The sequence below is a fragment of the Dasypus novemcinctus genome, chromosome 9, assembly GCF_030445035.2.
Source record: "Dasypus novemcinctus isolate mDasNov1 chromosome 9, mDasNov1.1.hap2, whole genome shotgun sequence".
NCBI lineage: Eukaryota > Metazoa > Chordata > Mammalia > Cingulata > Dasypodidae > Dasypus > Dasypus novemcinctus.
The window spans coordinates 102,795,693-102,807,427 of NC_080681.1; the positions used below are offsets into that span (position 1 = coordinate 102,795,693).

Genomic DNA, 11,735 nt, shown 5'->3' on the forward strand with positions numbered 1-11,735 from the left:
GTGACCCTTCTATTCCAGCCTCAGGCTGTCAGAGGAGAGGATAACACCCTGTTAAATAGCGCAACACCCATGTTAGCGTCGCACAGCAGGCTAACAGGCTGCTACAGTTGGCTTGTGGAAAAAGAGCCATGTCATCTCAGGAGACAGGACATCGCTTTATTAAAGCCAGAGGCTGGGCTTACACCCCTTACAGACAAAACCCTGGACATCCTGGTGTCAGGAACCAGGCAGGTCAACGTGGTGTCTTCGGAAGGGCAATGCAGCAAAGGCAGGGCAATACCAGCTAATTGTGGCGGGAGAATGGGGCAACTTCTAATTCAGGCAGAGGCAAGGCCACAGCCCCTGGTAGAGGTGCAGAGCCTGGCACCATCCCCTGCGGCAGGTGGAAGAGAGAACGAACTCGCCTGCCGGGCACCCAGGTGCAGGCGTAGGCTGGTGGAACTTCCTGCTATAGGCGGCAGGCAGGATCCTTGTCACAAGCAGCAGGCACTTTTGCCTGGGGCCAGGCTGAGGGTGGCACCCATCACGGGCAGAGGGCTAGGTCACCGGGGATCTGAAGAACGCCAGGTGGTCTCCGTGAGGCCTAAGAGCTGGGACTTGACCCCACCCTGAGGAAAGTGTGAATGTCACCTTCATGGCCTGGGCCCTAAGCCAAAACCCGGCTGGGGGAGGGGAACCCGCAGAGCATTGTTGGGGTTTGTGAAGTGGAAGCTGATGCTGTGAGCACCTCAGCTGTGAAGGGGGGCCAGGAAATAGGTTGGGGGAAGAGGAAGCCTGAGTTGGAAAGTCAGACAAAGAGAGTAACACAGAAACAAAGGCTAAGAGATGTAAAGTGAAAAACTTACTGGGCGACAAAGAGCCCAGAGCCCGTGCCCCAGGCCTGGGGCAGGGCAGGGGGTCCAGCTCACCTCAGTCCCTCTCTGGGTCCTTGGCACAATAGTAATAATACTACTGGTGACAGTAATGATAAGCAATAGAAAGCTGGCATTCACTGAGTGTTTGCTGTGCCTTGTCTCACTTAAGGCAGATCTAATGACCTATGGAGTGAGAATCAGCGTCTCCATTTGAGAGGTAAGAAAATAGATTCAGGATCTGAGGGACCGTCTCAAGGTCTACTAGAAATAGAGGAACTGGCTCTGAACCCAGGTCTACCAGAGCCTGCATTCTACACCTTCCCAATTTTATCAGGTGGGGGTGACTTGGGATTTTTAATTCTTTCCCAGTTCTGATCTTGAGTTTCCCACAAAGAAGCTGAGAGATAAGACAGAGAGCTAGAGCTGGAGCTGCTGGGGGAGGTGAGGACTCAGCCCACCCCCCACTCCCAAACAGGCCTTCTCTCCTGAAGAAGAATCACTGGTCCAGGGACAAACCACAGACAGAGAACTTACACATGAATAATGACTGCGGAGACCTTAGTGGAAATTAGAGAAGGTGTTTATTGAGAAGCTTGGCGGGGGTGGGGGGTGGTCTGTGAACAACTTCCTTTCTCCCCCATCCCCAGCTGGGGCAGGGAGGGGGAGGGACAGGTCGTCTGAGCTTTGCCTCTCAGAACTTCTGAGAGTTAAACCCTTCCTCACCCCCACCTCCCGCCAGGTGCTGGGCCCTCTGGGGCATCCCTCCCTTCTCCCTTCCCAGGCAGCCTGGGGAAAGGGCAGCCGGTGGCCCTCAACGGAGGGTGAAGCGTCGGGCGCTGATGTTCATGCGTGTGAGGCCGAGGTGCCGAAGTGGCGGTGCCAGGGCAAGGCCGGCCCCCCTCTCCAGCTCCAGCTCCAGCTCGGCCTCGTCCAGCAACTCCTGGTGCAGGTGACAGACCTGGTCCACCTTCAGCTTGTGCAGCTGAGCCCACAGCCGCAGTAACTGCCCAGCCAGCTGCCGGTCCTGAGACTGCATCTCCCGCTATGACCAAGAGGGGGCGTGAGCCTTGGCTGGACTAGCCCTAGCCCTCTTGCCATTCGTCTCTCCCTATTGTTAATACCCTGGGCCTTTGGGCTGCTTCAGAGTGCCCCAGCCTCCTCTTACCCCATCTCTCAGATCTGGCTCCAGGCTGCTGGCTCTCCAACCAAGCTAAGGAGCTACCACTAAACAAATACAGTTGCCTGGGGCACCATCCTGGATCAGCCAAGACATCTGGGCATCTTGACATCTGCACATGGTGGCTTGAGAGCCACCTAGTCAACACTCAGGCTCCTCCGATTTCTGCCTACAGCTCAGTCAATGCCTCCTTTTGCACTTCACGGTATCTTTGAGATACAGAAATTCCCAGAGCAGGGGAGGGCAGGTCTTCTCCCCCCATAACTGGTGGTCCCCTCAAAGGCAAGGCCAACAGAGCACATAGTCAGCGAATTGGATGGAATCCTTCTTCAGCACAGCTCCCTGAACAAAACACAGGACAAATCCATTCCGGGCTTCTCAGCACCAGGACACAGCCACAGGAATGGGCAGCTGCTGGGGGTAGCGTCCGTTCTCACTCCCTCCCCACACTCCTAGTCATGGGCCCCCAGCAGGACTGGCCTCTGCAAGGCTTCCCACCCCCACCAGACTCACCAGCTCCCGACGGAGCCACTCAAGAGCGGAGTCCATTGAGTCGAAGCCGCAGACCGCTCCAGATGCCCCTGGCCCAGAGCTGGCTTGGGCCCCGTGCCAGGCCTGGCTCTGGACCCGGGCTCTCCACTCCAGATAGGAGGGCCTCCGTGTCTGCAGCTGCAGCTTGGCCGTTAGTGCCTTCACTGTGTCCAGGCTCTTCTCCTTTTCATCCTCTTCATCCACTGCCTGGTATTTCAATGGCCACAGGGACATGGGAGCGTTGGGGTAGGGTTGGAGAAGAGCTGGCAATATTGCCCAAGAGGAGGTGAGAGAAATTGTGGGTGAAAGGAGTGTGCCAGGGTTTGTGTGATGGTGAATGTTCAAGGTGGCCCTGGGAGGCTGAGCGTGACGGCGGCGTGGGGGAGCAGATGGGTGTGGAAGGCCGAGTATGCAGGGGCTGGGATTTTCCTGAACTGCTAACCCAGGGAGCCACGTGGTGCCCATCTGGGTGGGGCAGGAGGAGCCCTGCTTCTCCTGCCTTAGATGAATTTTATTGTCTTTGCCCAGAAGGAGACATCCAGTTCCCAGAAAGGAAGTTGCTCCCGGATAAGGAAAGCATCATCCACACCAGAGTCTTGGCCTTCCTCCCAAGTCCCAAGTTAAGGTAGCAGGGACAGGGGAGGAAGCTTCCCCCGTCCTCACTCGTGATGCTGACGTTTCAGCAAAGGAATCGCGTCCAGAGCCCTGGCCTGGGAATCAGGAGACCTTGTGCAAGTCACTGCCCCTCTCTGGGTCTCAGTTGGGGCAGAACAATGATTTCAAAGTAGACTCTAAGGAGACTTGGGGTGCCTTGGAAATTCCTCAGGGCAGAGGGAAGAGCAGAGTTGCAGATGGGGTCTTAGCCCCCTTTCCCCTGTCGCTCCCAGGACTTCACCAGATTGGTTCCCTTTTTTAAACTTTGTGCTGAAAAGGCTTAAAACAATGTGCAGAAAAATGCACATATCATAAATACACAGCTTGAGAAATTCTCCCAGACTGACCACACCTATGTAACCAGTACCCAGATGAAACAATAGCATTACCAGCACCCCAGAATTTCTTCCATGGGCTCTGTCATGACTCCCCTAAGGGTAATTGCTACACTAATCGCTGGTAACATAGATCAGTTTTGCCCATTTATTTTCCAGGGTTTCTCAAACTTCAGCATGCATCAGAATCACCTGGAGAGCTTATTAAAACAGATGACTGGATTTGCACAGCAGCATTATTCCCCATTGCCAAAGGATGGAAGCAACCCAAGTATCCATCAACTGATGAATGGGTAAATAAAATATGGTACTTAAATACAGTGGACTATTATTCAGTATTAAAAAGAAATGAAGTTGTGATTCATGAGACAACATGGATGAACCTTGAAGACATTTGCTGAGTGAAATAAGCCAGACACAAAAGGACATATCTTGTACGTTCTCACTTACACGAAATAATTAGAATTAGTAAATTCATAGTCAGAAACTGGAATACAGTACCAGGGGCTGGAGTGCAGGGAGGGAGTAGAGAGTTAGTGCTTAATTGGTACAGAGTTTCTGTTTGGGGTGATGGAAAAAATTTTGGTAATGGATGGTAGTGATGGTTGCACAATATCATGAATGTAATTAATGCCACTGAATTACGTATTTGAATGTGGTTGAAAGGGGAAATTTTAAGTTGCATATATGTTACTGGAATAATTTAAAAAAAAAGGATTGTACAACACAGTGAACCTTAATGTAAATTATGGACTAAAGTTAATAGTACAATTATAGTAATATTATTTCATCAATTGTAACAAAGTTACCTTCATACTAATGCAAAATGTTAATAATAGAGAAAACTGTATGTGAGGAAGAATAAAAGGGAACTCTGCATATTCTGCATGACTTTTCTGTAAACATACTACTTCTGTAATATTGAGGGGGGGGACAGAAACACCTTGCTGGGTTTCACTGGCAAAGTTTCTGATTCCGTATGCCTGTCGTGGGGTTTGATCATTTGCAGTTCTAATTCCCAGGTGCTGGAGCTGGTCTGGAACTTCACGACTTGTACTCTTTTGTGTCTGCTTTTTAATATTTATTTTACGGGGAGGGGGTGTCCACCTATGGTTTTATTATTTTATTTGAAAGAAGGATTTTGCTTAAAAAAAAAACAAACCAAAGTCTGGAACTAGGGTACCAGAAAACCTTTTATAAGCAGGAGTCAGTCTTACTCTTCTTAGTAATCAGCATCCAGCATAGGTTAGGCATCAGTATTTAAGGAAGGAAAGAATAATTGGATGAATGGATGGGTCCTCCACTAAATAGGTTTAACCTGGTAATTTACCAATTTAAGAGTGTCTCTTGCCACGCTGTAACCCTGCCATCAGAATTTCTTCGTTCATTTTGGGTCCCTCACACCTAACCCAAGACCCAGCTCAGAGTGTTGGCGATACACATTTGGTGAAAGGATGGAGTGATAGGTGAGGGCAGAACTCGGCCAAAAGTGGCCCCCACAGAGGGAGCCCTCAGGCAGTGCCTTCCAGCTGTGGAGAGGGAGGGGCGCCAGCTACACAGCTGCTTGCATTTAAGGTAGACCAAGGGACTTCCCCCACCCAAGCCCCAGATGTATGGGGACGAAATAGGCAGTTCCCTATTTCATGCCTACCCTTTCCAGACCTCTCACCAGAGGACAGGGGAAGAGGTGGTTATTTACGTATTTTTCTTTCTAAAGTCAGCTGTAGTGCGGGCACTCCAGGATTTAAAATATGTTGAGTGCCTCCTGCCCCATCCCATCCCCACCCCCAGGCACTGGGCTGAGAGCTTTAGGCAAGATTATTGCCCCCATTTCACAGATGAGGAAATTGAGATTCGTAAAACAGGCTGTGGTCCCAGTCCTTGCTCGGAAGTGCGGACGACAGGAAGGGAAAATTCTTGTGCGATTCCTTCCTCCGAGGGGCCTCCTTAACAACTGTCCAGCCGGCGTCGCCAGTTGCCCAGTCAGTTCCTGTCCCTTTAGGAGCCCGCCCCGCCCGCCCGCCGCTCTGAGTCTGTCCTTCTGCTGAGCCCCAGGCCCCCCACGGGCTGCATGGAGTTCTCCGAACTGATTCGGACTGGCCGGGCCCAGGCAGAGCTCTCGCGCGGCTCGGAGGCGCCCCCGCTGCGCGGCACGCTGTGCGTCACCGGCCACCACCTGCTGCTGTCGCCAGGGCCCCAGGCGACTCCGGACCTGTGGCTGCTGCTCTTACGTAGTGTCGACTCCATCGAGAAGCGGTGAGACGTGGCGGGGGCGTCCCCAGAAATGGGGAGCGCGCGACCCCGCAGGGAAGGGGGGAAGAGCAAGCGCAGCTGGAGCTGGCAGCCCCCTGCATAACGGCCAATCCTATGAGACTCGCTTCTCGTCCCCCGGTGAGAAGTGGGGGACACTGACCCTGGAACCACCCGTCCTCAGGGTTGCGGGTGACTCGGGCACCATCACGCTGCGCTGTAAGGACCTGCGTGTGTTCCAGCTGGACATAGAGGGCGTGGAAGCGACTCTGGACATCGCCCGCTCCATTGAGGTACGCCGGGGGCGCGACAGAGACCCTTAAGCAACCCCTATCCTGTAGCGAGGGGAGTAAACAGCCTACTGGGAGAGGGAAATCCGCATCCAGCGTTATCCCTGGGCACAGCTAAATGGCGGGGGTGGGGTGCAGGGTGGTGGGGAACGTTGAGAGGTGGGAGCTGCAAAGCGAGGGGCTGGAGAGGGGCAAAGGCGTGATTCCGACCTTTTCCAGACCCCCTGACTTCCTTCCCCAGGCGCTGTCCTCCCTGGAATCTGTCATCACCTCCTTTCCGTTCTTCTACCGTCCCAGGGGCCTGAGATTGGGCGACGCCTGGCACTTCCACCCGCCCGAACGCTACTACAAGCGAGTAGCTCGCGAGGTGGGCGCGGTCGTGGGGGCCGGGGATAGGAGTGCGCCGGGCCTGGAAGGGGAGCGGGGACGGGGCACTCTGGGTGCCCTAGATCTGGCCTTCGCCCCTCCCTGCGCCGCAGACCAACGCTTGGCGGCTGAGCGAGGCGAACGAGGACTTCAGCTTGTGCCCCAGTTACCCCCGCGCGCTGATCGTGCCTCGCGCGGTGGACGACGAGGCCCTGGCGCGCAGCGCCCGCTTCCGCCAGGGAGGCCGCTGCCCGGTGCTCAGCTACTACCACGCTCCCAGCGGAACCGTGAGCCCCGCCCCGCCCCCGAGGCCGCCCGCCTCCCTTCTCGGTCTTTTTCTGCACTGGGCAGGCCAATCCGCCGCCAGGCGACTGCCCGGGATCCGGCCCTTTCCTGCCCGGCGCCCCTGCCTCCAGCAGGCCCCGCCTCGCGCGCGCGTTTTGGGTCTCGGCTTTCCCTGGCCCCGCCCACGGCCCGCCGGAGCCGCTGAAAACCCAGTTCCTGCTCCGTCCACTCCGGGGCCCGCCCACAGCCTACCGATTAGGCCTCCCCGGTCCCTCCTGAGCCCAGCCAGACCTGGGTCCGACCCCTCCCGAGTTCCGCCCCCAAGGCCCCTACCCGTCGGCCCCGCCTTTGCCGCTCTAGCCGCGCCGCTTCCCCAGGGGCTCCCGCTGCGCGGCCTGGGAGCCTGGGCTGGGTGGGGACGGCCCTGGAGCTGGGTCCCTGCCTGCAGGTGCTGCTACGTTCCAGCCAGCCGCTGACCGGGCCCCAGAAGCGGCGCTGCGCCGAAGACGAGGAGCTGCTGCAGGCTGTGCTGGCGGGGGCTCGGCCTGGGGCCCGCGGCTTCGTCGTGGACACGCGCTCGGCCCAGGCTGCTAAACAGGCCCGCCTAACCGGCGGCGGCACGGAGGCCAAGGCCGCCTATCCTGGCTGGAAACGGCTGCACCGGCCCCTGGAGAGGTGAGGGAGACCGCGGGGCTTCCCGTGCTCTCCCAAGCGCTCTCCCCCAGGATTCTGTGTGTGTGTAGGTGCATCTGCGGGGAACCTTGGAGACTGCCATACTGCTACGTGGGCCTCTCCACTTGCACATCCCCACGGACAGAGCTCAGTGCTCTGTAAGCGCCCCAACTTTGCCTGTAAAAAAAATCTACCTCTTGACATTAAACTGAAATTTGTCTTCCTGGAACAAACCCCTACACACATACCCAGCCCTGCCCTGAGGGCCTGTATAGGGGGCAGGTGTCCCCTCTGTCCCCAAGCAATGGTAGAGCGAAGAGGATGTCCGGTGGGAGTTTCGGGGCTTTGAGAGTGGACTGCTCCCTTCACCAAAAAACAAACTCTGTTGATTCATTTATTCAGTCGACATTGATTGAGCACAGGAGCTGTGGTGGTCCTACCAGTCCAGGCAAGGCTGAGAGATCAGTGGTAGATGGCAACTGGAATTCAAAAGGATAAGTGGGACCACAAAGGAGGCATCCCTCTCTTAGTATAGGGAGTCCAAAGAAGGGTTCTCTGAAAATCGGATGCTCTAGCTGAGACCTGGAAAGGAGGAGGAGTTAGCCAGAAAGAGGGCATTCCAGGTAGAGGGAACTGCAGGGGTAGATCGGCAGAGAGCCTGGCCGTTTGTCCCCATATTGGGAACTGCAAGTACTTCATTATGGCAGGACTATAGAGTGGGAGGTGGGAGTAGAGAGAGAGGGGGCTTGCAGCCACAGCAAAAGCCCAAAGGCCGTGATCATGAGTTTGGACTACATCCTAAAGGCAGTGGGCAGTCACGCGCAGTGGTGCTGTGAGCAAGGAATGCCATGCCACGCAAGGGTATCCCCCCGCAGAGGAGCCCCAGGTGAAAGAGTGCGCCCTGTAAGGAGAGCTGCTCTGCAGGAAAAAAGCGCAGCCGGCCCAGGAGTGATGCCACACACACAGAGTTCATGCAGCAAGATGATGCAACAAAAAAAGCTACACAGTTTCCCGGTGCTGAATGACAAGAATGCAAAGTGGACACAGAAGAACATACAGCGAATGGACACAGAGAGTAGTCAACGGGCCAAGGAAAGGGGAGAGAAATAAATAAAATAAATTTTAAAAGAATAATAAAAGAGGCAGTGGGCAGCCACGGAAGGCTTTAAAGCAAGGAAGAAAGAGCCATTTCAGGGAAGTAGGAGTAGATGCTGGAATCCCAAGAGTATTCAGACTGGGGCTCCCCAGAGTGTCCTGTAACTCTCTCATCAGATTGGGGAACTTCCAGGGTACTGGATCTTCCCAGGGTATTGGGGGCTTCCCAGGGCATTCTGTTTCCCCAGAGGGCTGTGACCTTTCCCCAGATAATGTTGTAAACCAGTCCCCTGCCAAGAGACTAAGTCTCCCAGAGGGTCTTTGTTTCCCCTATCAGGTTGGGGAATCTCCAAGGATGCTCAAGGATACTGAAGCACTTCCATCAGATTAGATTTTCAGTGGATTCTATGCTCTCTGAGACTGGCCCCCCAAAAGGCCCCCTGCCCCTCCCATCACAGGGGCTCCTGCAGGGCTCTTTGTCTCTCTCCTTGATCTGATGCACTCCCGCTCCCAGGCCATGAATGCCAGGAGCTTGGGCTGGGGAGGGATGACCACTGGACTCCCATTTTCCCAGGGGGCGGCCCCTACAGGAGAGCTTCGTATACCTGGTGGAGGCTTGTGGGGACTCGGAACAGAGCATGGACCGCTGGCTTAGTCGGCTAAAGGGCTGCCGCTGGCTGGTGCACGTGAAGGAGGCGCTGAGCACTGCCTGCCTGGCAGCACAGGGCATGGAGAGGTAAGGCCCCCACCTATGAGGCAGAGAACAGAGCAGCTGGGGCAGGGCTCTCCATCCCTGGGCACGGAACTGTCTGAGTAAGCAAGAGTAGGCTCCTTCTGGCCCAGCCACCCCTGGCTGCTGTTGATGAGTCCTGGGCCCACAGGGAAGGGGCCTGCATCCTTGTGCATGGGGCTGAAGGCACAGACAGCACCCTGCTCGTGACTTCCCTGGCCCAACTCATCCTGGACCCCATGAGTCGGACCATGGCTGGATTCCAGGAGCTGGTTGAGCGCGAGTGGATCCAGGTAAGTGGTCACCCAGACCCAGCCCTACCCCTCCATCCAGAAACCGCTGCTTCCTTGTGCCCATTGCCCTGTCCCCTCCCTAGGCCGGCCACCCCTTCCAGCTGCGCTGTGCCAGCTCGGCCTTCTCTCATGCCAGCCCCAAGCACGAGGCACCCACCTTTCTCCTCTTCCTGGACTGCGTGTGGCAGCTGGGCCGCCAGTTCCCGCTGTCGCTGGAGTTTGGGGAGGGGCTGCTGGTGGCACTGTTTGAGCACGCCTATGCCTCCGCTTTTGGCACCTTCCTCTGCAACAGTGAAAAGGAGAGGTGAGCTAAGGGGGTGCCAGGGCGGGTTAGGGGGCAGGCACAGGAAGCGGTCAGGCACTTGCTGCATTGCATTGGCGCCTTATTTCCCTGGAACTCATCTTTCCCTTGTAAGTGAGTTTCTCTTTAGGAAAACAGTATTTCTCCTCTCCTGCCTCCAGGCCTCACACTCCCCTCTAACTTCTGCATACTCAGAGGATAGGCCTAAAGCCAATTCTTCACACCTTCTCATCCTGCCCAGCCAAGAGCAAACATGCCTTTAGCTTGAAAACAAGGACCAGAGGGAAAGATTGCTGCAAAAAGAAATCATTTCTGGAGCTCTCTGCCACTTTGCAGGGCTGAGTCCAGTGAAGCAGAGCATAGAGGTTGAAAGCGGAGTCATTGTTTGGGCTCAAGTTCAAGCTCCCCTTCACCCACTGGGTGGTCTTGAACAAACCTCTCTGGGTCTGTTTCCTCATCTGCAGCAGGAGGAGGACTAAATTAGTAGCTGTAATCTATGGGGGTTGTGAGAATTAACTGAGTTTAACATAGCTCTTGGTACACTGCCAAGAAGTGGTAGTTTTTATTTGGGTGGCTGGTTGCACGTGCTCCCAATAAGCCCCCATAAGCCACTTTGTCTCATCACACTGAGGAAAGGCAGGAGGTAGGATTTGCTCCTCTCCAAGATGGGGTCAGATTTCGTTTTCTTACCACCCTTCCACACCGACACATCTTGTTTTCATTAACTCCACTAGTGGGTCATCTGCGTTAGAAAACTCATCTTTATTCTCCACCTTCTCCCCATCTTCATGTTCAACCTCACTCCTAAACATTACATAACTTAGACCTCTCCTATCAAAGTGCCCTTCCTACTGCCGTACTCAAAACTCTTGTTCCTTCCAATCAGGACCATTGGAATCGCTCCTCACTCTTCTCCCTATCTCCACTTTCCTAAGTTTTTCTGACTCTTCAGTCCAGATCTATCAATATTCACGTTGGGCTCTTTGTCACTTTGCTTTTCCACATGCGGTTCCCTCCTAAGTGTTTTCCTGTCTCTGCACACCTGGCCAATACACCCAGCTCAAATATCAAAGATCATGTTCCTAATGAAACTTCCTTGATGCTTTTGGGCAAAGCTAAATTGATTTCTCCCTCTAAACAGAATGGCTGAGGAACTAGGATTTTGTCCTGTTCCTGCTCTATTCTAGTTCCCAGTACAGGATCTGGCTGGCAGTAAAGTTTGCAGGAGAAATGAGAGGCTATTGTTGCCCCGGGGTGGATCTCACCCCACTAACCAGTCCCCTAACCCCCACCCCAGAACTCCAGGGGGCAGACCTGGGGCTGGAAATTGACTCTTCTACTCCCTACAGATGCCTGTGTGAAGTGAGGACTCGAACACACTCCCTGTGGTCCAGACTTAACCAGCCAAAAGAACAGCGGAAACTCCGGAACCCACTCTATGTCCTTAACCCCCTGGCCATCTGGCCCTCTGTGGAACCCCAGAGCCTGCGACTATGGCAAGGTGACTCCTTCCTCCCGCCCTGCCCCCGCTTTCCCATGAGTTCTCTCCTTTGCTCAACTTCCTTACCTATCCTCCTCCTCTACAGGCCTGTTTTTGCGCTGGAGCCGCCCTCCTGAGCCTTCAGAGGTGGCATGGGAGAAGGTGTGGCAAATAGTGACAGAAAGGGAGCAGACAGGGGACTCTCAGCCAACAGCCTCATCCTCTGAGCCCCAACCCTAAGCACTGGCTGCTCCTTGGATAGTGACTGAGACGTGCTTGAGACCTTTGCGGGCTCCTCAGCAACTCCGGACCCTGGGTGATTGCAGTGTAACCCAGCGTAGCCCAGGATACTGAAGTTCCAGCTTTGAAGTGTCCAAAGTGTAAGGAGAAGGCCCAAATAATAAAGGTATCCATGACTAGCA

At 54.9% G+C, this 11,735-nt stretch overlaps 2 protein-coding genes across 2 annotated transcripts; one reads left to right on the forward strand and one right to left on the reverse strand.

Moving 5' to 3' along the window:
- Window positions 1-1,416: 1,416 nt before the first annotated feature.
- On the reverse strand, window positions 1,417-2,997 carry FAM167B (family with sequence similarity 167 member B). The gene is made up of 2 exons (XM_004471347.4): window positions 2,545-2,997; window positions 1,417-1,896 (listed from the first exon to the last, which is right to left on the reverse strand). The coding sequence occupies exons 1-2, from the start codon at window positions 2,794-2,796 to the stop codon at window positions 1,666-1,668; spliced, it is 483 nt and encodes a 160-aa protein (XP_004471404.1). The 5' UTR covers window positions 2,797-2,997; the 3' UTR covers window positions 1,417-1,665.
- Window positions 2,998-5,530: 2,533 nt separating this feature from the next.
- LOC101444217 (myotubularin-related protein 9-like) lies at window positions 5,531-11,735 on the forward strand. Its single transcript, XM_058303984.2, has 10 exons — window positions 5,531-5,807; window positions 5,986-6,094; window positions 6,333-6,458; window positions 6,571-6,744; window positions 7,191-7,417; window positions 9,084-9,245; window positions 9,391-9,532; window positions 9,616-9,836; window positions 11,183-11,334; window positions 11,420-11,735. Exons 1-10 carry the CDS (start codon window positions 5,623-5,625, stop codon window positions 11,551-11,553), a joined length of 1,632 nt encoding a protein of 543 aa, XP_058159967.1. The 5' UTR covers window positions 5,531-5,622; the 3' UTR covers window positions 11,554-11,735.

What these genes read in the sequence shown, in the direction of transcription:
- FAM167B (XM_004471347.4), bottom strand. Translation starts at nt 2,796, where the DNA reads ATGTCCCTGTGGCCATTGAAATACCAGGCAGTGGATGAAGAGGATGAA. An exon ending in AGTGGCTCCGTCGGGAGCTG is followed by an intron (nt 1,897 to 2,544) that starts GTGAGTCTGGTG and finishes TCTTGGTCATAG; the next exon opens with CGGGAGATGCAGTCTCAGGA.
- LOC101444217 (XM_058303984.2), top strand. Translation starts at nt 5,623, where the DNA reads ATGGAGTTCTCCGAACTGATTCGGACTGGCCGGGCCCAGGCAGAGCTC. An exon ending in GCAGCACAGGGCATGGAGAG is followed by an intron (nt 9,246 to 9,390) that starts GTAAGGCCCCCA and finishes CTGGGCCCACAG; the next exon opens with GGAAGGGGCCTGCATCCTTG. An exon ending in GAGCCTGCGACTATGGCAAG is followed by an intron (nt 11,335 to 11,419) that starts GTGACTCCTTCC and finishes CCTCCTCTACAG; the next exon opens with GCCTGTTTTTGCGCTGGAGC.